The sequence below is a fragment of the Gopherus flavomarginatus genome, chromosome 1, assembly GCF_025201925.1.
Source record: "Gopherus flavomarginatus isolate rGopFla2 chromosome 1, rGopFla2.mat.asm, whole genome shotgun sequence".
Lineage (NCBI taxonomy): Eukaryota > Metazoa > Chordata > Testudines > Testudinidae > Gopherus > Gopherus flavomarginatus.
Genome location: NC_066617.1, coordinates 273,713,333 through 273,740,824, shown reverse-complemented (window position 1 = coordinate 273,740,824; position 27,492 = coordinate 273,713,333). Strand labels below are relative to the sequence as shown.

The 27,492-nt window shown below is 45.4% G+C and overlaps 1 protein-coding gene across 2 annotated transcripts in view; it reads right to left on the bottom strand.

The window, feature by feature from the left end:
- UGGT2 (UDP-glucose glycoprotein glucosyltransferase 2) overlaps window positions 1-27,492 on the bottom strand; it is a 280,647-nt gene that overhangs the window by 8,926 nt on the left and 244,229 nt on the right. For both annotated transcript variants that reach the window (XM_050947053.1, XM_050947062.1), the window contains 2 exons: window positions 13,243-13,359; window positions 10,622-10,766 (listed from right to left, as the gene is read on the bottom strand). In XM_050947053.1, the coding sequence (XP_050803010.1) occupies window positions 10,622-10,766; window positions 13,243-13,359 (262 nt within the window). The remainder of the gene's footprint in view (window positions 1-10,621; window positions 10,767-13,242; window positions 13,360-27,492) is intronic.

The window sequence follows — 27,492 nt, the reverse complement described above, 5'->3', positions numbered from 1 at the left end:
CCTGCTAGGGGAAACCCGTTGACCAGGAAACCTTGAACGCAAGGGGGACCAGTTGAGCCTCACAATTTGTGTTTAATAAGATTAGTTACTGCATTTATGATTACTAATAGCACCAATATCACTTTTACTAACCCCTGGGACGACCTGAATAATTACTGGGACTTAGAAAAATACCAGGGCCAGCTTCTATTTGTAATTGTAGTGTTTGTGTTATTTGTTCTAGTATTATATTGTAAGCCCAAGTTGTAACTAATTGTGTGGTCCCTTATCCTTATCTGTGACTCATTTAATAAATCCTCAATCTTTAACACTACGACTGATTGCTTGCGTTATCCCCGTCACTACCCTTGGGCACTTGTCACCCCCCCCAGGGCATCCAGTGATCGAACCTCCGCCCTATTCCAACGCTCATTACCCGGTAGATAACGGGCACCTGGTGGCCATATCGGTGGAGCGAGGGGCGAGAGCAATCTGTAATCAACAGCTGGGTCCTGCGCACGGTGGAGCATAGGTACCACCTCTAATTTGTTCCAGCCCTGTCCCCCTTCAGGGACCCCTCTCACGAGCAATTCCTCGTACAAGAGGTGCAGACGCCGACTGACGAAAGGGGCAAGGGGGTCTACTCCTGTTATGCCCTAGTCCCCCACTCGAACGGAGGTCTCAGACCTTCCTAGTCCTGCGCGGACTCAACCAGTTTAGGATAAGGTTGAAGTTCCACATGGTATCCCTGGGAACCATTATTCCATCCTTGCCTCCTGGGGGCTACTATGCCGCCCTCGATATGAAGGACGCGTACTTTCGCAACGCCATCTTCCCTCCGCACAGGAGATACCTCCGCTTTCTAGCCAACTGTCAGTACTTCTGGTTTACGGCCATAGTCGCCGCCTACCTTCGGTGATGTCGGATATGCGTTTTTCCGTATCTGGACGATCCGCTTATCCGAGGAGACTCCGAGACACAAACCACTCGGCACGTGGGCATCGTCACGGTCTTATTCACAGGTCTAGGCCTGATGATTACTATAGAGCAATCCACTCTGGTTCCCACGCAGAGGTTGGACTTCCTAGGGGCTATCCTGGTCTCCAACCTAGCCGGAGCCTGCTTATCACAACTGCGGTTTTAGGCGATGGCAACAATCATCCGAGGTCCGCAGACTTTCCCAACGACCTCAGCTCGCACTTGTCTCAGGTCTCCTGGGTCCATGGCTGCCCACAAGTTTGTAACCAAACACGCCAAGCTCCGCCTCCATCCTCTCCAAGTCCGGCTCACCTCGGCGTACCACCCGGACAGGGAGCCAATGGTCATGGTAGTCACCATTCCCTCAAGCACCTTAGGCTCCCTAGAGGGGTGGCTAACTCCCTCCCTGGTGTGGGCAGGGATGCGGTTCCATCCGCCCCAGCCCTCACTGCCTCTGACGACAGACGCGTCATCTCTCTGCTCGAGTGCTCATGGTCACCTCCGAGCTTAAGGCCTTTGGTCTTCTCGGGAGCTGGCATTCCACATCAATGCCCCAAAAATGAGAGTAGTCCGCCTGGCGTGCCAGGGGTTCCAGCGGCAGCTGCTAGGCCATGGTATCTCGGTGTTTACAGCCAACACAACGGCCATGTGCTTCATAAATAACCAGGGAGGGACATGGTCCTCCCCCCTTTTGTCAGGAGGCCATCCATTTCTGGGACTTTTGCATGGCCCACTCGATGGAGCTGGTGACGTCCTTTCTCCCAGGCGTTCGGAACGCCTTGGCGCTTTGACTCAGCAGGTCTTTCCTGTCTTACGAGTGGTCACTCTCCCCCATGTGAGGCGTTCTGCTTTCCAGAAGTGGAGATTTTTCCTCACATAGACCTGTTTGCTCACTGCGAGAGCAGAAAATGCCAGATGTTCTGCTCCTTCCAAGGTCTCTCCTCGGGATAGATCTTGGACGCATTCCTGATGCCGTGGAAAGGCCAACTCCTTTATGCCTTCCCACTGTTCCCACTGGTTCATTAGGTCCTACTCAAACTCCACAGGGGCAGCGCGCGCATCATCATGATCACTCAAGCGTGGTCCAGGCAGCACTGATATACCACGTTGCTCGGCCTGTCAATAACCGACCCAATTACCCTGCCACCCCACCCAGACCTCATCACTCAGGGCCACAACAGGCTTCGTCACCCGGACCTGCAGCCTCTTCGCCTCACGGTGTGGCTGCTGCGTAACTGAGCCGGGGTGACAGGAAGCCTTCCACCTGGTCAACGTACCGGGCCAAGTGGAAGCGTTTCTTCTACAGGTGCAATACGCTCGATCTTGCTCCTACCGAGGTCTCGATCCCCTCTATTTGGCCTGCCTCTGGCCTTCAGTGGCAGGGCCTGGTGGTATCATCGCTGAGGGTACACTCGGCAGCCATCTCTACCTTCCAGCCAGGCTAAGGTGGACGTTCCATGTTCTCACACTCTATAGGTTCGAGGCCCCTCAAGGGCTTGGAGCGCTTGCACCCTCAGGTGCGCCGCCCAGCCCAAACCTGGGACCTCAACCTAGTTTTAACCAGACTTATGTCTCCCCCATTCGAGCCGTTCGCAACCGGCCCTCTGCTATACCTGTCTTGGACGACAACTTTCCTCGTAGCTGTTACATCGGCCAGACGAGTCTCCGAGCTCAGAGCTCTTACGGTGGTTCCGCCGTACACTAGGTTTCACAAAGACAAGGTGCAGTTATGACCGCACCCGGCTTTCCTCCCTAAAGTGGTTTCGGCCTTTCATGTTACCCACAGCTCAAAGCAATGGGCGCAACAATTGCACTCCCTGGACATCTGTAGAGTGCTCGCATTTATATTGCGCTGACAGAACCATTTCGTAAGGTGCCCCAGCTCTGTCACGGTAGCAGACCAAAGGGAAGGCTTGCTTGTTTTCCTCTCAGAGGATCTCATCTTGGGTGATGGCGTACATCCGCACTTGTTATGATTTGGCTCATATTTCCCCAAGCCACATCACCGTGCATTCTACCAGGGCTCAGGCTTCATCTGCCGCCTTGCTGGCTCATGTTGCTACCCACGAGATCTGTCGCGCAGCTCCATTGGTCCTCGGTCCATACCTTTGCTTCGCAGTATGCCCTGGTTCAACAGTCAAGAGATGCTGTAGCCTCTGGCTCAGCAGTTTTCATTCTGCCACATTTCACTCCGACCCCACCGCCTACGTAAGGCTTGGGATTCACCTAACTGGAATGGATATGAGCAATCACTCGAAGAAGAAAAGACGGTTACTCACCTTTGTAACTGTTGTTCTTCGAGATGTGTTGCTCATATCCATTCCACACCCGCCCTCCTTCCCCACTGTCGGAGTAGCCGGCAAGAAGGAACTGAGGAGCGGGTGGGCCGGCAGGAGTATATATCGAGCACCATGACGGCGCCACTCTAGGGGGCGACCTGCCGGCCCACTGAGTTGTTAGGGTAAAAGTTTTCCGACGAATGTGCACGCGCGGCGCACACACCTAACTGGAATGGATATGAGCAGCACATCTCGAAGAACAACAGTTACAAAGGTGAATAACCGTCTTTTATTCTACCTGGAAGAAAGACCTTTGCCGGACTTTAGCAAAGCCTGATGTACTCACAAATCCAATGTGAATTACGTTAAATCATAAAAGATTGCCCTTTAATCCTGCCTGTTTCGAAGCCACCAAAATCTGGTGAGAACAGCTTGCTGCAGATGATGCCAATGGGCGATGTCTGAGAGGCTCAGTTCTTCTTTTTGAGGCATCCTGAGGTCTCTGCTGCTGGTAGAGTCTCTACTGCATTTGGGGATTAAACTGCTTCCCCTCTGTCACTGGGGTACAGAAACCCAGCAGATAAAGGGCCATGTGAAGGTCTTTCAATGCGCGCATTGCATCGTCAGTTTTTTCAGCGAACAGCTTAGCACCTTTGAAAAGTAGATCTTCTATTGTATTTTATGGTTCTTTTGGGATGCTGGAGGCCTGCAACCAAGAAGAATCTCTCATTGAAATGGCTGTAGCTACCAGACATGATATCTGACTTGCTGGTAGCTGCTTGGAAGAATGTGTAAGCACTGAGATGACCTTTAGATACCATGACCAAAAAATGATCCCTGTATTCCTCAGGCAGTTTTCCTACACATTGTGGAATTGCTCTACAGTTAATAAAGGTATATTTGGACAAGAATGCCTCCTAAGTTGACACCCTTATATGAAGGCTGAAACTTTCTGCCATATAGATCTAGTCTCTTATATTCCTTACCTTTCGGGGTAGTCTTAAGGTGAGACTGCCTTGAATGCTCATTTTCTGCACTAACGAGTCTGGGATGGCAAACATAAAAAAAAATACTTGGATTCTTTCTGAGGGACTTGGTATATTTTGTCCACCCATTTGGCAATGGGTGGAATAGAGACCTGAGTCTGCCAAAGGGTCTTTCCAGGTCCCAGCAAGGCTTATTTAATGGGAAGGGAAACCCTTCCAGGAGCAGGAGTTTGCAAGATGTCCTGTAGTTTGTACAGATTGTCTTGCACAAATTCTTTCTGTATTTCCAGAGATGTGGCCACTTGCTTTATGAAGTCCTGAAAAACTTTAAAGTCCTCAGGAGGAGGTGATGTCAACTCTGGGGTGATGGCCTCATTTGGAGAAGAGGCAGAACTATGAAGGAAAGGGAAATATGTAGATGTTTCTCCCTAGTGTCCTCTTTCTCTGTGAGCACAAATAAAAAGGGAGGTTGTAGGATTAGAGAAGGATCTTCTCTAGGTGCCACAGGTACAAAACGTGACTTTCTCCTGCACTGGTGGTCGACAGGGGCCTACATGGTCTTGAAGAAGGCCAGTAAGTCTGAGGACAGTCGTTTTTGTATTGCCCACAGTGGAGGGCACCATACTGGGGCATTGCTATAATAATGATTTTGCTCTGGAGTTGGGGAAGCTCGACATTTTCTGTACGGCAACCTAAATGACCTATTGAAGATATGGGTCTATCATGATCAGAGTTCAAAGAGGAGGAAATATAACTATCCTCAGTAAATTGTGGAGCAGTCCCTGTAGGCATCAGAGGAGGTCTCAGCCCTGGGGACACCTAGTGATATCCGTTGGTACAAAAAGTTGACTAAGGATTTGATGGTGCTGATGGATGAGGCAGTCCAAATGCAGACAGATGAGTCAATGGAACCAAAATAATATACATCGACAAAGTGGATGGAACTACTGGAACTGTGGTGGTAAGTGAAGATGCCAGCGCCGGCAGTAATGGTAAAGTTGAGGCCACAGAGACTAGAATTGCACAATCCAACAAAGGAGAGTCTGGGAGAGGGAGACACAGAAGGTTTTTTGCCACAAAGAATGCCTGTGGCACCAACAGCAGAAGTAAGTGCTTGAACGCTGACACTGGTGGTGCTGGAGTTGACGGTAGTGGGATAGAATATTTCACTAGTAGGGGTGAAGACATTAGTCTTGATGGTCCCACTGGTGCTGCCTTGGACGGTGCCATTGAGCATCAGGGCTTATAGTGCTGGGATATGTAAGGGTTAAGTAGAGACCTGGGAAACCACTAGTGTGTTGGTATGGTATTAGGGAGTAGAGTCACAAGCAGGCACCGTTTCTTCACTTGATAGATAAGTGTCATCCCTTGCCCTCCCCTTCGGCTTGTTGGGAATAAATAAGTGTTGCAGCTGCATAAGAAATGTAGTTGTCTAAAGGATACCTTTGTGTAAAGAAGTGTTATCTCCCACTCCCTTCCTTTCCCAGCTACATAAACAAGCTCGGGATCATGGCTCCTCCCTCCATCCCCTGAGAACAGCTGATTAAGGGAACTTGTAGCAACAATTATTGCAAAGAAATGTATTTTCAAGGTAAAAACGTGTATAATATGTGTAATGCTGTAATCAGTCAATAGGGATGGGTTTAAACATAGTATGGGAGTTTCTATTACTTAAAAAGGGTTTTGGGGGGTTATAGCAAATGCAGGTATTTACGTAGATAAAAGAGTGTGATGTAATTAATTCAGTGTTTACTCAACAACTCGGTGGAGGGGAACAAGTACCACAATAAAGAAGCATGTCTACTCAATCTGCCTCTGGGTCGACCTGCTCATCATTCTCTAACAGCCAGTGCCGGCAGTAAAGGTAAAGTTGAGGGAATTGAGACTAGAACTGCACAATGCAACAAAGAGTCTGGGATAGGGAGACACAGAAGGTTTTTTGCCACAAAGAATGCCTGTGGCACCACCAGCAGAAGTAAGTGCTTGAATGCTAACACTGGTGGTTCTGGAGTTGATGGTAGTGGGGTCGAAGATTTCTCTGGTAGGGGTGAAGACATTAGTCTTAATGGTCCTGCTGGTGCTACCTTGGACAGTACCAGTGAACATCAGGGCTTATTACCAGACCTCAACTTGGCACTGGAAGACTTCTTCAGAACTTTCTTCTTCAAAAGTGTAGCAGTCTCTGAGAGTGAGGAGAGTTTTGTGCACTTTGAGAAGGCCATGGGAGAAAATGATGAGCGATGTTTCTCACCAGATTTTGGTTTATATGCTGAGGCAGTCAGGTGGGAACTCCTTGTGAATAAACTCAGTCTATCCTCTCATGGTCAGGGCTGGGCTCTGAAGAGGGATGCACTACCTTCTAAGGAAGATGTACTATAAGGCGGAAATCCCTTTTTTTTTTCTTTTTGAGAAGGAGGTACAAATAGGGTATTTGTTCTTCACATGTCCCTCACCTAAGCACATTAGGGAACTTTTGTTCCTGTTATTAACAGAGATCATGGGCCTGTATGTGGCACACTGTTTGAAATTTGGGAATTTCTGCACAGTAAAATCCCAGATAAATTCACTAACTTACTTACTACACTAAAATAATATTAAATTAAGCTACAAGTATTAAAAAAAAAGTCCCCTAAAGACTAGCTAACCAAAGCTCAAGAGCATCAGGGAACGCCAACTCTCACCATGGGTGGTAAGATGGAACTGACGAGGAGGCTGCAGTCATGCCCCTTTATACTGTCATCTTGGCGAACGAGGACAGCAGAAGTGCACATGCTGCCTGATGATACAGCTGACAAAAATCTACAACTCAAGTGCATTAGGTGCACCTACACCTACAGTGGAATGTGTATGTGCTGAATCACTAAGAATTATTTCTCGTTTTTTTTCAGTTTGCTTTTTTAAAAAGCTACGAAATTACATATAAAACTATGTGAAAAGATTATTAAGGTTACAAAGTCAAGCACTCAAAAGCTAGGAAAAAACAATATTAAAGTTGCACAGGTAACCTTAACTCAGTCCTCTTGCAGCATATGCATTATGGTTAGGACTTCTGATTTTCAGTTTTAACTAATAAACACTGACAAAACAATCCCGACAACAAAAAAAGCGTTTATCCTATAAATACTGCAAAAACACCAGAAATGATTACTTGTATCTAACGGCTTGTCTACAGGGAGCAATAATGCGGACTATGGGGTGTTTCTTCTAAAGTGTAGTAATGGATTGTGCATTAGTTGGTCAGTGTAGACCCTACTGGTAAGCACTAATGGTTCCCTACTGAGCTTTAACATAGTGTTATTTTAAACAGTATTATGTTAAAGTGCACTAAGAACATTACAACATAATATATAATGTAATGAGTAACGGGGATAATAGCATCCCCTTACCTCACAAAGGCATTGTGGGGAAAAAGAAGTATTAATACGTCTGAAGCACTCATATATTACAGTAATGGACACCACAGAAAAGCCCATGAGGAAATTAATAATTCTGTCTTCAGATCAGGGTTTGAATCATGTGCAGTGAATAAGACCTGGGCCCACATATTGAACAATAAGGACAAAATAAAATATGAAACTGTTGCTAATAAGCAACCCCCACAAATCTGTTCACTGCATGAGGCATGGGTAGTGTTGAAAAATACCAAATGATCATGTAATGAAAAAATACTATAATGCAGATAAACAATGGGGCCAAATTAAAATTGCACAAGCATGTCCTAACTTTTGGCTGATTGACTTTGCAACCTTAATTATTTTCTTTTAATTGTTTTTATGTGTAATTTGATCTCTCTCACACTTCATAATACATTTACAAAGTGGACTCTGTTTATTAGTCTGTATTTTGAGATACTATAGAATTTACACCAGAGACAGTATCAAGAAATGTTTTATAGAGAATAAAACGAACAGGCAAGTGATTATGAAGTAAATTTCAAACTGGGCTATCATTGCTGCCCAAATAAGTTTTAATTTTGAGGACATCAATGAGGACACCACAAAGTTAAACATTTTGGATGAAGTCCTGTTCCTACTGCAGTCAAAGTAAATGTTGCCACTGATGTCAATAAGGCCGGGATTTTACCCTTTCAATGTAGTTTTTAGGCACAGAGGCATCATGTAACTAATGGTACGTCTACACTATGGGATTAGTCCGATTTTACATAAATCGGTTTTGTAAAACAGATTGTATAAAGTCGAGTGCACGCGACCACACTAAGCACATTAATTCGGCGGTGTGAGTCCATGGTCCAAGGCTAGCGTCGATTTCTGGAGCGTTGCACTGTGGGTAGCTATTCCATAGCTATCCCATAGTTCCTGCAGTCTCCCCTGCCCCTTGGAATTCTGGGTTGAGATCCCAGTGCCTGATGGGGCAAAAATCATTGTTGGTGGTTCTGGATAAATGTCATCACTCATTCCTTCCTCCAGAAAAACAACGGCAGACAATCATTTCGCACCCTTTTTCCCTGGATTGCCCTGGCAGACGCCATAGCACGGCAACCATGGAGCCCGTTCAGCTTTTTTTTTTATTTTTTTTTTTTATTTTACTGTCACCGTATGTGTACTGGATGCCACTGACAGAGGCATTACTGCAGCGCTACACAGCAGCATTCGTTTGGTTTTGCTTGATAGCAGAGACGGTTATCAGTCATTCTGTACCGTCTGCTGCCAGTGTAAATTGGCAGTAAGATGACGGTTATCTGTCGTTCTGTACTGTCTGCTGCTATCATGGGTGCCCCTGGCTGAGGTCGGCTGGGGGCACAAAGGCAAAAATGGGAATGACTCCCCGAGTCAATCCCTCCTTTATGGTATCTAAAAATAGAGTCAGTCCTGCCTAGAATATGGGGCAGGTGTACTAGAGAACCAGTGTATCAGAGAGCACCGCTGCTCCATGTCAGATCCCGCAGAAATGACGAACTGCATGCCATTCACGGGGGTTGCCCCTGCAACAACCCCACCCGTTGCTTCCCTCCTCCCCCAACCTTCCTGGGCTACCATGGCAGTGTCCCCCCCATTTGTGTCATGAAGTTATAAAGAATGCAGGAATAAGAAACAGTGACTTGTTAGTGAGATAAAATGAGGAGGAGGCAGCCCCTCGCTGCAATGACAGTCCAGGCAGGACATTAAGCGGTGTGGGGAAGAGGAGCCCAGCATCCCGCTGCTATGATAGTCCAGGCAGTACAGAATCTTTTCTTTACATATGAAAGGGAGGGGGCTGATGGAGCTCAGCCGCCAGTTGCTATGATGAGGACGGTTACCAGCCGTTCTGTACCATCTACTGGGAATGACCAGGAATCATTTCTATTTTTACCCAGGCGCCCCCGGCCAGCTTCACCTGAGGCCAGCCAGGAGCATTCACGGGCTGATGGTGACGACGGATAGCAGTCATATTGTACCGTCTGCCACCGGGGAGGGGAGAAGAGCAGATACTGCTCTTCACTGCTGCAGCATCGCGTCTACCACCAGCATTCAGTAGACACGGTGACATTGAAAAAAGTCAAGAAACAATTTCTTTCCCTTTTCTTTCACGTGGTGGAGGGAGGGAGTAAATTGTCGAGCTATACCCTGAACCATGCCGGACAATGTGTTCGAACCTACAGGCACTGGGAGCTCAGCCAAGAATTGCAAATAGTTTTTGGAGACCGCTGTGGACTGTGGGATAGCTGGAGTCCTCAGTATCCCCTCCCTCCCTCCCTCCATGAGCGTCCATTTGATTCTTTGGCTTTCAATTACGCTTGTCACGCAGCACTGTGTAACCTGGAGATTTTTTCAAACCCTTTGGCATTTTGTCTTCTGTAACAGAGCTCTGATAGAACAGATTTGTCTCCCCATACAGCGATCAGATCCAGTATCTCCCGTACGGTCCATGCTGGAGCTCTTTTTGGATTTGGGACTGCATCGCCACCCCTGCTGATCAGAGCTTCAAGCTGGGCAAACAGGAAATGTAATTCAAAAGTTCGTGGGGCTTTTCCTGTTTACCTGGCCACTGCATCCGAGTTCAGATTGCTGTCCAGAGCGGTCACAGTGGTGCACTGTGGGATACCGCCCAGAGGCCAATACCGTCGATTTGCGGCCACACTAACACTAATCCGATATGGTAATACCAATTTTAGCGCTACTCCTCTCGTTGGGGAGGAGTACAGAAACCGATTTAAAGAGTCCTTTATATCAATATAAAGTGCCTCATAGTGTGGATGGGTGCGCCATTAAATCAGTTTAATGCTGCTAAAATTAGTTTAAACGCGTAGTGTAGACCAGGCCTAATACAATGTGCACAACTTCCTCAAGAAAACGGAGAATAACTCAAGGCACAATACATATGTATACTAGCCCCAATCTTTGCTTAAATTGCCAATGAGAAATCAGATAAACATGCATGTGAAAAAGCTTATTCTCTTACCTTTTCGAGAAGACTGAGTCAAGTTTTTCTTCCCTTTTTCAATCTGCTTTATTAGCTTTCGTATTTCAGAGTCATACTGAACCCATTCTGGGACTATTCTCAATGCAGCCTTTAGTTTGGGTTCTTTGGTTTTGGGGTTATTGCACTGCAAGTATAAAATATATCACTCTCGAAAAAACACCAAGCATTCTAAGTAAACACAAGTATTCTCTTCAGCATTAGTGATGGAAAAACAACAGGTCACTAAACAGAACACTGCTAAAAACTAGCTACAAACTTAAACACTGACTAGGACAACAATGAGTGTTTCACTACGTATCCCTTTTGAAATCAATGTGGACTATTAATTCACTGGAAAACAAACTATGCCAAAACAAATTTTAAATGTTTTAAAGAAATTAAATAACTATTACGCAAATTGGCAAAAAATCCACCTATTAATATTTTGTAGTACAGCAGAGCACAATAGAACTATTATTTACCATACCTTTCAGTCACTACTCCTTTAGTCATTCTAAACATCAAGGTAACGTTCTTTATATTTGATAAACAGGACCATCTGTCACTAGCCCATAGGAATGTCTTCAGTCTCCTATATAATCAATCATTCATCTCTCTCAGTTACCTTATGCCTAATTAGCTATTCTGTCAGGATTACAAATCACTTAAAGGGCAACATACAGTATGAAATGGTCTATAAACCAAAATCTGATAGTTATTTAAACCATTTTTTATTGAAATACTTTTCACTTCTATTGGGCTCCTCTTTGAAGAGAGGATCAAATATTCTGTCAAGTGCCCAGTGGTACTGTAATACTACTTCAGGAATTGCCAATTATTAGGACTATACTGATACACTGATTTTAGATAACTAAGATTTCTGTCTCTCTATCTAAGTCTATGAGACTCTCTTTAGTGGAGTCTGCAAAAGACATGGATTAGCTGGGTAAAGGGATTTAAGAAGTGAAAGTAGATGGAAGTGATGATAAAGGGAAAAAGACCATATAGTCAGACTGATAAATTAACTCAAACTGATTTAAAAAGAACTCTTAACGCTTTAGATATATGTGCCAGACCAACATAAGACCTTAATGAAAAAAAAAAAAAAGGATTTCCCTGGCCACTTTGTGATCTTTGGATTGGAAAAATTTGAAGAATAATGACTGATCCTTACATGATGGTACAAGGGAAGAAGGATCAGCAAAATAAACTCAAAACTTTATATAAATTAAATCAACATGAGTAAGGTAAGGCATAAATCTTTCTCACACAAAAACTCATCTATTCCCAGGAAGATCTGAACAAAGCATAGAGTAGTGTGGCATCTTTTTTACTTTCATAGTGTTAGGGAAAAAACATTTGGTCGCTTCCTGTGCATTTCTATTCTCAAATATTATGTCTCACAATTAGAGATGGTCAAATAATGGAAAAAATATTCACAACTTCTGCCTCCCCCTAATTCTTTGGCAAAATTTTGTTCCAAACAATTCCATAAGTAATGCTAGAAGTGGTTACCGCTGATTTCCACCAAACAAGGGCTCCTCGCAACAGCTTACTCCAATAAAAGCAAAAATGGTATGAAAGCTATAAAATATACACAATAAACCTTTGGTAACAGACACCGAATGATTATTATACTTCAGAACAACTATGCCTGGGTCTGTAATCTGAGATCATGGTGGGTCAAGATTGCAAAACATATGCCTTCAGAAATAAGTTACAAGTGAGGAACATTTTTCTCTCCCTCCTCCAAGCCCTTCTCTACACACACTTTTCACAGTATGTTTTATACATGGGCGTGCATACCCCCCTATAAATTAAAGTAATACTCATATGATAGATATATGAATGATTTCATAATTTATCTATTAAGTTCTTTTCATCATTTGACCTGAATTCTGCCACCAATTCATCTCTCTAGAACTTAATCCAACATTCCAAATCCTTACAGTTTCCAATAAATTGCTATTGTTTAAAACCAATGTTCCAGAAATATTTTTCCTCCTTTTTTCCCCCAATATGGAATATCTCCCTCAAATTATGCCTAACAAGTCTCTTGTTATCTCCCCAACCCATCTGTACTGCTGAGGCTGACTGAGGATTAAAGGCTCACTGGTAATATTCTTCAAAAGGAGGCTGAGCCTTTCGGTGCTACAGAGGGAGTGTAGTACTGGCACACAGGGACCAGCTACACTTAACCTTTCAAATACCTTACTGTAGTTCTATTGTTTGCTTGAGGATAGGGGAAGGAGAGGGAAACTATATAGGACAGTGGGGAAAAGAGCTTGCTATTATTATGCAGTACAGCCCAGCAGCCTCCAAAGCTGAAACTGCAAATTAAGCAAAAAATTGGGAAAAGAGCTATTCCTGTAATCTGCTCTGAGAAGAAATTTTGCGGAGGCATATTACTGGGCTTCAGACACTTATACAAGGGGAGTCTGTGTTGCAGAACTTTTCAGCACAGCTGCCTCCATGTCACTCAGTGGGTGATAGTAGAACCAGTAGCCATTAGAACTGACAGGGTCTTGCATATGAGTACAGAGCTAAATTTCATATCTTATGAAATATGAAGAAACTTGGGTTAATAAAATGACATTTTCATCAACTCTAAATTGACTTACCAAATCAATTATTTTAGCCTTTTCCTTTGATTCATCGTTACACCAGGTTTCACACCAGAGCCATTCTTGAGGGAGAGACTTAATGGCCAACTGATGAATCATATTATTGGGAAGATCCTGCATAATTACGTAACAAATCACAAAATTAGTAACCCTGAATTTTGATATGCTAATAACCAGATACCAAAAACTGAATTATAGCACTACTACTTGAAGGAGACAGCAGAGAACACCTCTCTCTGTTTTTACTTCTGTGAAGTACTTTTACTCTCTAAGTTTCTCTCTCTGTGCTCGTCTATTTGTTTTTCAAATTGGTTAATAACTGCTATTCTTTGGTATCCAGTCCCATCGCTTAATTACAATACGAGTATGGAGGTTTTCCTTGTATTGCCATAACGTGTGGTCTTCTCTTATTCAATTCATATTCCGATATTTGATGCAAGTGATGCTGCTTCTACCTGATATTTATGGGTCTGCTTCAGCAACCTTATTCACAGTAAGTGCTACTCAATATAAAGGTTGTAGAATTAGGTCCTGTGAAATTATCAAAGCATAACTGAATCACTTCCCATTCCCCAAAGGTCCAAAACTATTTTTCTTAAACTTCTTCCAAGAGCAAAATGCTAATACTGCATTCTACAACCCATTCACTTTTTATTTTATTTTTTAAAAGGAAGGCAGACTTCAGGGTGCTATTTTGAAAAAGGTAAAAGAAATAAAAGTCTTTCCTATGCTCTTCTCCTAACTCAAATTTCCTTGTTTTTAACCCATCTTTACACAATGGGTTTCAGATGCCTATCGTTGATACACTGTACGGTCAACTGCTTGATTGCATGTTGGTTCTTTATGAACTATTCTTGAGACCAAATAACCAGTGTCAGTTAGGTGTATTACTATAAACCAATAATAATATAGCACAGGAAAAAGGTTCTATGATACCAGTCTCAGGGAAGCCGTCTCATGCAGCATGTTAACATTCACCTTACATAGAAGATGTGTTCCCAAAGTTACATCCCTAAAGCCACCTTTTTATACTCTACCTGTTTACAAATAAATGGTACCGTATACATCATGTGAAACTAGATTTAACCAATCAGCTTTCTACCTTTTTTTTCTGGTACCACTGTGTACCCCTTATCTCTTTGTTCTGAACACATTCATTCCAAGTAGCAAGGGGTGTGAAGTCAATTTCTTGGTTTGTACAAGAGTAGAACAATCACGTTTTGTCCTCTTCATTTGGAACACTACAGTACTGGCCTGTGAGAATAAATCCTGACTATTGCTATAGTAAAATAATCATATGTCCTGATCCTGACAATTCTCCTATCAACTTAAATCAAATCTTACTTCAACTAATGCAAGGTGTTATGGAGGCATTTGGCATAAGAGAACACTATTATAGTAAAGGTGTAGGCCAATTTAGGCTATCTAATGGCTATAATATTTGGGCTTAATGCATACTAAAATATATGTGGTACAGATAATGCATATAACTAATGATGCTAATGCCCATGGTTTGTTGTGTATAGGAAACAGGATCTAAGAGTAAGTGTGATATCACTCAAAATTACAAAGCCAGCCTTGCACAATATATCTTCAGATATTCAGGTCCAAAGTTAAAAAAATATAGATGCAACTGTTGCATCTGCTGATAAGCAATTTTGCACATACCCACTGTGTTTATATTTGAAAAAGTAAATCTCAATATCCAAGCACTACTATAGTCAAATATTTTTGTTTTCTTGACAATTCATAATGTATTATAAACAGGAGAGAATAAAGTAACATATTTGTACTTGATCTGTAAAAGATCTAATGCATTTTAAAATATGTATCTAAAATTACTTGGTGTGTTTAGACAATAACGTGGAAAGATTATACTAAATCTGCATCAAGTATCAAGATACTTACTTACATATTAACTTAAATTTAAATTTAAATGTTTGCTATTTTGCAAAAAAAAGTTCCACGAACTTGGGAAGATCTAATAAGTGGACCATTACCATCTCAAATTCAAGTGAAACCAAGATTGTTCCTCTACTGCACCTCACTGACTTTCTAAATGGAATCAGAATTTTTGAGTGAAAAGAAGTTTGTGAATGTACAAATGGAGGGTGCCACAAGGTTATAAAGATTAGAAGGGTAGTGGCATACAGATAGCTATTCATCAGTTGCATGGTTTAAAACAGATTATTGAAGTTGTGTTATTAAACATAAAAGTCAATTCAAGTGGTTATCCTTTCAGAGGAATATCTTATCTATAATAACTGCCTTAATACTTCCAGAAGGTCAAGTAAAAGAAAAAAATCATGGCAAAGAGAAATAACTGTTGTAATAGCCAAGTTCATTTTAATCATGTGAGTCAGTCAGATGCCACCAGAAGAAGGCTGATTTTCTCCTTTGGTGGTTTGGGTTCTGTAGTTTCCGCATCATGGGGGTTGTTCTTTTAAGACTTCTGAAAGCACACACTCGTCCCTCTCAGATTTTGGAAGGCATTTCAGATTCTTAAACCTTGAGTCAAGTGATGTAGCTATCTTTAGAAATCTCACATTGGTATCTCCTTTGCGTTTTGTCAAATCTGCTGTGAAAGTGGTCTTAAAACAAACAGCACGTCATCATCCAAGACTGCTACAACATGAAATATATGGCAGAATGCGGGTAAAACAGAATAGGAGACATACAATTCTCCCCCAAGGAGTTTAGTCATAAATTTAGTGCCAGATGCACTAAAGTTTCATTATGTCCTTTCATGCTTCAACCAGCATTCGAGAAGATATGCATCCATGATCATGGGTTCTGTTCAATAACCATCCAAAACAGCTGACTCTCTGCAAGAATAGACTGGAATTGTTCCCTGCAGTCATGTGGCAGATCTTCAATAAAGGCCATGAGCTTGTTGTAATTAGTAAAGTTATACTTGGCCATGGTCACCTGAAAGTTTGCAATCCAGAACTGTAAGGTGGTGGTGAAGTATGAAAGAGATCCAGTAACTTCTTATCCTTGGCATAGGGAGGTAGCCCTCAAGAATTGCTGCCAACCCCTCTCGTTCATAGCATCCGCTTCAAGAGAATTAGGTGGCTGGTGAGTCTTGCCCACACACTCAGCGTTTAGCTGATCACCATATTTGGGGTCGGGAAGGAATTTTCCTCCAGGGCAGACTGGCAGAGGCCCTGGGGTTTTTATTGCCTTCCTCTGCAGCATGGGCCATGGGTCACTTGCTGGAGGATTCTCTGCACCTTGAAGTCTTTAAACCACAAGTTGAGGACTTTAATGGCTTAGACATAGGTCAGGGGTTTGTTACAGGAGTGAGTGGGTGAGGTTCTGTGGCCTGCGTTGTGCAGGAGGTCAGACTATAGAAGATCATAATAGTCCCTTCTGACCTTAAAGTTTATGAGTCTATGAGCTTCTGTACCACATGATTGGATAACAGCTAGTATGACACCAATTTTTAAAAAGGGGTATAGAGGTGATCTAGGCAAGTACAGGCCAGTAAGCCTAACTTCGGTACCTGGCAAATTGGTTGAAAGTATAGTAAAGAAAAAAATTAGCAGACACATATATGAACACGATTTGTTGGGGAAGAGTCAACATAGTTTTCGTAAAGGAAAATCATGCCTAATGATTCAGTTCTTTGACGGGGTCAACAACCATGTGGGCAAGAGGGATCCAGTGGATATGGTATACTCAGATTTTCAGAAAGCCTTTGACAAGGTCCTTGGATCTTAAGCAAAGTTAGTTGTCATAGGATTAGAGGGAAGGCCCTCTCATGGATCAGTAACTAGTTAAAAGACAGGAAACGAAGGGTAAGATTAAATGGTCAGTTTTCAGAATGGACAGAGATAAATAGTGGTGTCTCCCAGGGGTCTGTCCTGGGACCGATACAGCATATTCATAAATGATCTGGAAAAAGGAGTAAACAGTGAGGTGGCAAAATTTGCAGATGATACAAAACTATTCAAGATAGTTAAGTCCAAATCAGACTGCAGAGAGTTACACAGGGATCTCACAAGACTGAGTGACTGAGCAACAAAATGGCAGATGAAATTCAATGTTAATAAACGCAAAATAATGCACATTGGAAAAAACATAATTCCAACAATACATCTAAAACAATGGGGTCTAGATCAGCTGTTATCACTCAAGAAAGAGATCTTGGAGTCATTGTGGATAGTTCTCTGAAAACATCCACTCAATGTGCAACAGCAGTTAAAGAAGCTAACAGAATGATGGGAATTGTTAAGAAAGGGATAGATAAGAAGACATATCAGCTTGGAAAAGAGATGACTAAGGGGGGAATATGATTGAGGTCTATAAAATCACAACGGGTGTGCAGAAAGTAAATAGGGAATTGTTATTCACTCCATCTCATAACATCAGAACAAGAGGTCACCAAATGAAATAGGCAGCAGGTTTAAAACAATCAGAAGGAAGTATTTCTCCACATAGTACAGTCAACCTGTGGAACTCTTTGCCAGAGGATGTTGTGAAGGACAAGACTATGTCAGGGTTCAAAAAAGAACTAGATAAGTTCATGGAGGATAGGTCAATCAATGGCTATTAGCCAGAATGGATAGGGATGGTGTTCCCAGCCTTTGTTTGCCAGAAGCTGGGAATGGGCAACAGGGGATGGTTCACTTGATTACCTGTTCTATTCATTCCCTCTGGGGCACCTGGCACTGACCACTGTGGTAAGACAGGATACTGGGTAAGATGGACGTTTGGTCTGACTCAGTATGGCTGTTCATATATTCTGAGAATTCGGTGGTGAGTGAGGAAATAAAAATTCAGAGCCCTTGGTGGGGACATATTTTTTATCAGCCCATTTGAAAGTTGGTGTTACTATTGCTGGAGTCTGCTGAACAGTCCCTCTCAGATCTGAAAGCACCTCTCTGACAGGTAGCACAATTTTGGTTGGCATTGCTGACTGCAGAATGTCCAGTAACTTGCGCTCTTCAAGTGCTTGCTTATGTCGATTCCAGCTAGGTGTATGCGTGATGCGTGCACAGTCACCAGAAAGTTTTTTGCCTAGCAGCACCCATCGAGTTTGGCTGTGGAGCACCCTGGAGTGGCTCCTCCATGGTGCTCAATATATGACCCTGCCGACCTGGCGCCTCCTTCTTAGCCCCAGTGATGGTTGTTGGAACTGCAGTAGCTTGCTCTTGCCAGTACTCGGCTTATTCTTCTAGCTTTGTGTATGGTTGTTAATAGTTGTAGTTTTCATAATGTCAGGTTTCAGAGTAGCAGCCGTGCTAGTCTGTATCTGCAAAAAGAACAGGAGTACTTAAATTTGTTAGTCTCTAAAGTGCCACAAGTACTCCAGTTTTCATAATGTTTGTAGTTTATAGTTAAATTAGTAATTTAAGAGTGAGGGGTTCCTCCCCCCCCACCTTTCTATTCTCCCCTTGAGGCTCAGGTCATGCCTCGATCCAAAGGTTTCAAATCCCTGCAAGTCTTGCCACAAGCCCATGCCAACAGGCGATCCCCATGACTCTTGTCTCAAGTGTCTGGGGGAGGCACACGAGACGGACTGGTGCAAGATTTGCAAAGGGTTCCATCCCAGAACTAAAAAGGAGTAGGACTTGTGTTTAAAACAGCTCCTTATAAAGGTGGCACTGACACCGCAGCCTGCCTAGGGGCAGCAGGACCCAGCGCAGAGATCATTGGCGCAGAGTGCTCCAGCCTCCGTTAGAGAAGCAGGGCCAAGGAAAGACTCTGGGCACAGAGAACCTCGGTACCATTGGTCCCCGGCACCAAAGGCAGTAGAATCTACCCGGAACCGGTCTCACTCTCCGGAGCCACAGAAGCGGCACTGGAAGCAGGACAGAGGTCTATCTCCGGGACTAAGACCTGCTGCACTGGAGACTGCCTCTGCGGTGCATCCCGTGGAGGAGCACCAGGCATCAAAAGCTCAGGAGCTGGCACCGTTTACTTCAGCCGTGCAAAGGAGACCATCAAGTCCAGTGCTGCTGGACTTCCTGAGCCAGATGGTAGAGGTGGAGCTACCATCCACCACAGTCACCTTCGAAGCCATGAGGGACTTAATTGCCATGATGGCGCCATCGTCCCCAGTCCCCCAGGAGAAGCCTCCAGTGCCGTAGTGCACAGCACCGTCTCAAGGCAAGCCCACAATGATGCATCCACTGGCATCTCTGAGGCCACCGGAGAGAAGCCATTGCTCGGAGTCCCGGTGCCACTCTGGCCCGCAGCACCAGTTGGACTTGCATCAATGATCCCACTCTCGGCACTATTCCCCGTCGCAGCACTGCTCCCCGACATGGTGGAGGTCATGCTCCCGGCACCAGTCATCCAGGCACTGGTCCAAATACTTTGGAGCGGAGCCAGTGCCAGTGAGTCCATAGGAAGCCTGACATGGATGCAGGGCCATGGCTCGCACAGAGGCAGGGACCAGTGCAGTTGGCATTTTGGACGCTCTGGGCATATACTAGGCTCAGGGCACCATATCTAAGAGCTCCCAGTCTGTGTTATCCAAGCCCAGGGGGCTGGTGGCTTTGGCTAGCTGCCCCACTCCTACAGTGCTGAGGTAACACCAGCCACCCTATCTTCCCCGGTGCCAACCCTTGCTCCCACAGTGGATCCTGGGGTAGTTGACTCAACACAGGAGGTAGGGCAGGATGCCCCAAGGGATCAGGAGGGTCAGGACAAACCTGTCGTGTCCCTCTCCCACCCCTCCATTGGCCTCATCGTACTCCCTGAACGAGGCGGTTGTGGGGACCTCCATCTTAGGGCCGCCCCCCATAGACAACTGCGCCCACCAGGACCTGCTGTACAGGGTGGTGCGTAATGTGGGCCTGCAAGCTGAGGAGGTGGTAGAGCTGCAGGACCCGATGATGGACATCCTGGCCCCGGAAGGTCCATCAAGGGTGGCTTTGCCTCTTATTAAGACCATTCAGGCCAACACCAAGACCTTGTGGCAGACCCCAGCCTCTATTCCTCCAACTGTAAAGGGTGTTGAGTGGAAATACTTCATCCCCTCTAAGGGTTATGAGTACCTCTATACGAATCCGCAGCCCTGCTCATTGGTGTGGTAGCAGTGAACGAATGAGAGAGGCAGGGGCAGCAAGGCCCTACCCCCAAGTCCAAGGACTCTAAAAGACTAGACCTTTTCGGCCAGAAGGTCTGCTCTACTGGAGTTTTGCAGCTCAGGATTGCTAACTAGCAGGCAATCCTGAGCAGGTACAGCTTTAACTCCTGGAACTCTGTGTTGAAGTTCAGAGAGCTGGTACCTGCGGAGGGGCTGGGGCTATAGCTGAGGAGGGTAAGGCAGTGGCATGGACCTCATTACAGGCCTCACTGGACGCTGAGGACTCAGCAGCGCGCACCTTGTCCTCCGGTATAGCCATGAGGCACAGCTCATGGCTGCAGGCCTTGGGGCTGCCACCCGAGGTACACCAGACCCTCCAGGACCTGCCATTTGATGGAGTGGGCCAGTTTCAGAGCAGACTGACTCTAGGCTACAGAGCCCTAAAGACTTGAGGGCTACACTGAAGTCGGTGGGGTTCCATACTCCGGCTACTCAGTGGAAACACTAAGCTGCAGCCCTCTCAGTGTCCCTACCTGCCACATCCTAGACAGGACTTCTCTAGGAAGCACGGTAGGAACAGTAGGCACAAGTAGTCCCAGCCCTCATCCAACCAGGGCCAGATGTGCACTTCTTTGGTCTCTAATCAGGCCTTTTGAAGGTGTGCCCAGGACAACGTACCAGACTATGGACCAGATCCTCACCCATTTCCTGAATAGTCTATCCCACTTCTACCATGCTTGGTCCCAAATAACATCAGACTGCTGGGTTCTTTGCATAGTAGAAGTGGGCTATTCTCTCCAATTCTACTCTTTCCCTTCTTCCCATCCCCACGCCCCTGACCCTCTTCAGGGACCCTCTCTCTCATGAGCATTTCCCTGTACATGGGCAGTGGAGGAGGTACCTCTCATGAGCATTTCCTTGTACAGGGGCAGTGGAGGAGGTACCTCAAGAGCTAAAGGGCAAGGGATTCTACTCCAGCTATTTCCTAATCCCCAAAGCCAAAAGGGGGTCTCTGACCCATCCTCGATCTACGAGGCCTCAACAGATTCATGAAGAAGTTGAAGTTCTGCATGGTCTCCTTGAACTCAATTATTCCATCTCTCAATCCAGGAGACTGGTAGGCCGTCCTCGATGTCAAGGATGCTTACTTCCACATATCCATGAAACTTTCAGTGGACACTCTGATCACGTTACCACCACTGTTCCTGGACCTAATCAACCAGGACCATGGTCGCCTTAGTCACCCAAACCTCCAGTCTCTCCACTTCATGGCCCGGAAGCTTCATGGCTAAACCCTATGGAACTCATGTGCTCAGAGTTGGTCAGGGAAGTTCTTCACGGTAGCAGGAAGCCCTCCACTAGGGCCACCTATCTGGCAAAGTGGAAAAGGTTTGGGACCTGGTGCTCCCAGGGCTGTACTCCATCGTTGCAGGCCCCCATTCCCGTCATCCTGGAGTACTTGTTACGCCTCAAGCAGCAAGGTCTGGCTGTTTGTTCCATCAGTGTGTACCCAGCAGCTATCTCTGCATTCCACCCGGTAGCTCCGTCTTTGCCAACCCCATGGTTGGCCACTTCCTGAGGGGCCTGGAGCATCTTAACCCACAGGTTCGGCAGCTGATCCCTGTGTGGGATCTCAACTTCGTTAGTTCCAAACTGATGGGACCTCCGTTTGAACCACTGGCAACCTGCTCACTCCTGTATCTAACATGGAAGGTTGTCTTTCTAGTTGCCATTACTTCGGCAAGGAGGGTCTTGGAATTTAAGGCCCTCACCTCTGACCCTCCATACACGGTCTTCTTCAAGGACAAGGTGCAGCTTAGGCCTCCCTTGGCTTTTCTTCCAAAGATTGTGTCCCAATTTTACTCCAGCCAGGATATTTTCCTGCCTGTGTTCTACCCTAAACCTCATGCAAGCAGCCAAGAGGAAAGGCTCCACTCTCTGGACTTTCAACAGGCACTCGCTTTTTACATCGAACACATGAAGCTGTTCCAGAAGTCAAAACAGCTATTTGTGGCAGTGGCTGACCATATGAAAGGTCTCCCAGTCTTGCCACAGAGGATCTCATTGTGGATTACCTTCTGCATCCGCACCTGCTACAAATTAGCCAAAGTTCCAGCCCTGGCTCTCACAGCCCATTCTATGGGCACTCGAAGAAGAAAAAACAGTTATTCACCTTCTTGTAACTGTTGTTCTTTGAGATGTGTTGCTCATGTCTATTCCAGACCCACCTGCCTTCCCCTCTACTGGAGTAACCAACAAGAAAGAAAGAACTGAGGAGGCGCTGGGTCGGCAGGGTCAAATATTGAATGCTATGGAAATGCCACCCCAGGGGGCTCCACAGCCAACCCAATGGGTGCTGCTAGGGGAAAAACTTTCTGACGACTGTGCATGCGGCACACACACACCTAACTGGGATGGATATGAGCAACAGATCTAGAAGAACAACAGTTATGAGAAGGTGAGTAACCATTTTTTTGATTCCTTGACTTCTTTAAGTGGTATCTGCAGAGCATCTGCTACCCATTTTATGAGGTCCTGAAATGGTGGGAAATCACTGGTCATAGGCAGGAGTGGAGGCATAACTTCCTCAACATCTGATGACAAGGAATGGTAATTTTTCCTCATCTGCCCTAGCTTCCTGCTCCTAGAATGCCTCCTTCTGCTGAAGAATGGGCTGTGGTGGAGGGGACTGTATGTCTCTTATCCTGATGGGTTCTGCTGTACAGTCTTAGACGTGCTTCTGAAGTTCATGCCCCCTTGTGGTGATACTCCGAAGCAGTCACTTGAAGTGGAGCAGCCCTAAGGCCACTACACGAAGATGACAAGGTTACTCAACTTGTGCAATAAACTGTCAAAATGTGCATCAAAATGCCTTGGAAATTTTTTGTCAGTATGCCACCCAGAGGTCTCAGGTATTGCTATTGGGGTGGGGCGGGGCATCGTACAGGGGATGGGGAGTATCATCCAAAGTTGTTCCCACTAGCTGTGATGTCTTACCTGAAATGCCTCTCTCTGTGGGTATCAAAGAACGAGTTCTCAAATGGCTGGGTAGGAAAGCCCTATACCAAGAGAGAATAGATTGAAGGGAAGTCTCCATTATCGTCCTCAACATCATCTAGTGGAGGTGCCTCAGGCGAAAAAGGCAGTGATTCAGGCAATATGGGGAACAGATGGGAGTCCAGTGACTGAGTAGGTCTCAGTACAAAGAGACAATCTGTACCTATGAGCACCAGGAAGGCAGACATTCCTGACTGCTCTGAGTTCCAACAGGTTGATATGTAGACTGGCTTCCTGAGGTGCTCATCTACCCTGAATTGGGAGGGTACTGAGGTGTTCCACTCACCCTAACAGTGATGTGTCTGTTGTCTCAGATATTGTTGGAGCTGGTCAGATGAAAGGGACACCCGCACAGACACTGAATGGATTTTTTCACCAGTCTAGGGAATTCTTCACGTGGAGGGGAACTGTAACTGTTCGTCCACGTTATCTCTGGTGGAGGAACAGATCGTTGTGAACAAGCCCTGAAAGCAGCAAAAGTACAGACTTGCAAGTGCAATCACAAAGGTGAAAGCTGCCATATGACCCAGGAATTGCAAACATTTCTTACTGTAGCATGGGAGGTTCCTTGAATTGTCCCAATCAGGTTTGCCAAAGTTATGAATCTGTATGTGGAAAGGAAGGCCCTGGTTGCCAACAAATCCAAATATGCTACTGTGAATTGTATTCTCTGTCAGGGGTTAACATGGATTTTTTTACGTTTAGCTAGATACCCAATTCATGAAAGACAGAGAGAGCTGTCTTGGTGGAAGTTAATACTGTAGCGTAAGATCAGTCCTTGAGTACCCTGTTGTCAAGTTATGGGAAGACTAAAATTGCTTCTTGTCGAAGGCAAGCAGCTACTACTGCTAGAACCTTTGAGAACATCACTGCAGCCAAAGAGAGGCTGAAAGGAAGTCTCTATATGGAAATAGGCATCCTGTAGGTTGAAGGCCAGAAATCAATCTCCTGTCTTTATTGAAGGAATTACAGCTGCCAGAGTCACCATCCTGTACTTATGAGACTTTACAAATTTGTTCAGTTGTCTTAGATCTAAGATCAGTCTTCATCGTCCGTCCTTTTGTGGCACAAAAAAATACTTTGAATAAAACCGTTTCCCCCCTGTGAGGAGATGGAACCAATTTTACTGTTCCTAAACAAAGGAGAAAAGTGTACCTCTTGACTCAGTTCAGTCTCATGAGATGGATCCCTGAAGAGGAATGGGGAAATGGGGGTGGGAGGGAGGAAGGAAGGGACGTACAGTGGATTGTGTAGCCCAATGTTATAACCTCCATGACTCCCTTATCTATTGTAAAATGCTGTCAGACCTTCTGAAAATGGGAAAGGAGATATCCAGAAGTGCAAAGACGGGCACAGAGTTGCAGCTTGCAAACTAGAGGTGACAGAGGAGTTGAGCCCTCAACCAGCCCATCAAAACTGTTGTTTTGATGATGACTGGGTACTTGTGAGAAGCTCTTTTCCTCTGGAATTTTCGTCTCTTTTTAGAGGGTTCAGTGGTTCTGTAAAATCCAGAGAACAGGGTCAGGCATGATCTTTGAGCAGTCTGAGACCTGCTAAATCTCCTTTTGTTTGTTCTGTGTATATCCAGAGACATCAACATGGCCCTTGAGTTCTTCAGAAAGTGTGAGGACTCATCCACAGTCCCAGAGAAGAGCTTCTGACCATCAAATGGGAGGTCCTCAATAGTATTCTGAACCTCTTTCGAGAACCCTGACAGCTGGAGTCATAACGCTCTGCACATGACAACCATTGTGGAGACGGATCTAGCGGCAGCGTTCAGGGCATTTAAAGATGTTTGGAGAGAAGTTCTGGCTAATAACTGACTCTCCTTACTGATGCCCTGGAAGAGCTCTCTATGATCCTGTGGAAGATGTTCAATAAAGGTTGCAAACTTGTTCTAATTTATTAAGTCCTAACTGTCCATGAATGCCTGACAGTTTGCAAACCAAAATTGGAGGGTTGTGGATGTGTACCAAAAAAGTCCTACCTCTTCTGGTCCTTATTGTACAGGGTAGACCTGGAGAAATGCTGCTTATCCTGACTCATTTACAGTATCCACCACCAGGGAATTAGGTGGGGGGAAAACAAAAATTCTGAGTCCCTGGAGGGAACATAATATTTCTTATCCGTTTACAAGTTGGTGGGATGGTGGCAGGAGTTTGCCACAGTCTTTGATGGATCCGGAAATGCTTCATTAATGGGAGCACAACTTGGGTGGGTGTTGCCAACTGCAGAATGTCCAGAAGCTTGTGTTGTGAGTCTTTAATTTCTAAAGAGGTACCTAGAGGGTGTCAGCCACCCTTTTCACAAGGTGCTGGAATTGGTGAAAATCATCAGCCACTGATGGTGGTGGTGGTGTGACTGCCTCATCTGGAGATGACTACAAAACAGGAGTTTGAGAGGTGGCCTCTTTGCTTGCCCTAGCCTCCTGTTTTTCAAAGGTATTCTTGTGTTGGGGTTTGGTGGAAGGAAACTGCGCAACCCTACTCTCCTGGTGAAATAAAGCCAAAGGTCTGGCAAATTGCTGTTGTTATGCTGCCCAAGGATACCAGTATGGCCACTTGTGGGGGGAGGGAAAGGGGCTCATACATGAGTGGAGGTGGTACAGGACTGATTCTATCCTCCCTGATGTGGGTTCTTGCCGAAATATGGGTTCCTGTAATTATGTGGAGGGGAACCCCCCACTGATAAGGTGGAGACTGATTGAATGTCTCCTTCATTCTCCTCAATGTCCTCCAATGAGGAGATGCAGTAGAAAAGGGCAGAAAATCCTGTGGCTCCAGGAAGCAATGGTAATCCAGAGACTGGAGTCTTGGTCGTTTGGTACCCATAAATAGTGGGGACAATGGCTCATCTAACACTGACAAGGCCTCGGAGTAGCAAAATTCCTGCTGTACTGAGTCTGTTGGTATCAATGTAGCAGTTGAGGTTGACAGTACCGTTGATCTGGAGTACGTAGGTGCCAGGGCCAAAGGTGCCTGGTGCTGCAATTTTGCCAGTAGTGATGGAGCTGAGTGAGAAAGTACCATTGGTAAGCCTGAAGCAGATGATGCCATGCTAGAAGAGTGTATGTCCTGGGCCTCCGTGTCCTTCACAGATGGTACTGTAGCCTGCCGGAGTCATGCTTCTCCTAAGTGCTCCAGGATCTCACAGCCCCATTGGTACCAGAAGAAAAGTCTTTCACCTCCATGGTATCGAGTTGACGGATTGAAGCCTATGACACTGTAGACTTAGTGGAGATCCAGGCGTTTGGGGAGCTGGCTCCTGGTAGTGAGAGACCGAGGTCCTCTTCTTTGGATCCTTCCTCTAAGTCAGTTTTCCTCAAACTTTGTCCATTGCGCCCCTTATGGTCAGGTGTGTCTGCAGTCTTTAAACAATCCCGGCCTTGGTTTTCCAGCTGGGTCACTAAGTAGTTCAGATCCCCTTCTGGGGGTTTATTGCTCTCCAATTGTAGGCCACTTCCCCAGTAACCTATGGGTGGGACCCAGGCCTGCCCATTACTCCCAGCCTAGGGACCCTCAGAATAGCAGCCATGTGCTGCCATGTCCCTTTATCTGAACTGATTTCAGTTCCCATGGCCACTTCCCTGAGGTGCCAGCCTTCAGCAATGTGTCAACCCTTTCTGCAGGGCTGAAGTCTTGTATTCAGTCCCAGCAGCAAACCAGAAGCTCCTTTTTGCTCTCCTGGTCCCTGCCAGCACTGATCTGTTCATGGTGCTGCAGTTTCCTTTGGCCAGCCAGAAGCACCAACTGGAATCCTCTGGCTCCAGCAAGGAACTGACTGTCTCTGCAGCTCCTTTTTATATGGTTCTCTGAGGCCCTGATTGGCTGCTCCCTGCAGCCTCTCTGATTGGTTAGAACTTTTTAGCCTCCCTCTGGATTGGCTACTTCCTGTGCAGGTTCTCTAGACTGCTTCGAGGACTTGTTCCTCTCCTGGGACAGGTGTGGCCTAAGGCCTCCCTGAGAGGGCATCTCGGCCTAGTCCATCCATCACACAATCCCATGACTGCTGCAGTGTGCGCCAACAATAAGAATTGGAATTTTTTGCACTAAAACTCTGACTGATAACAACAAAAATAAAACATCAACCATTAGAACTCTCCTTGTATTTTGGTCTGTTTGTACTGACAGATGGTAGGTTGGATTCCATTG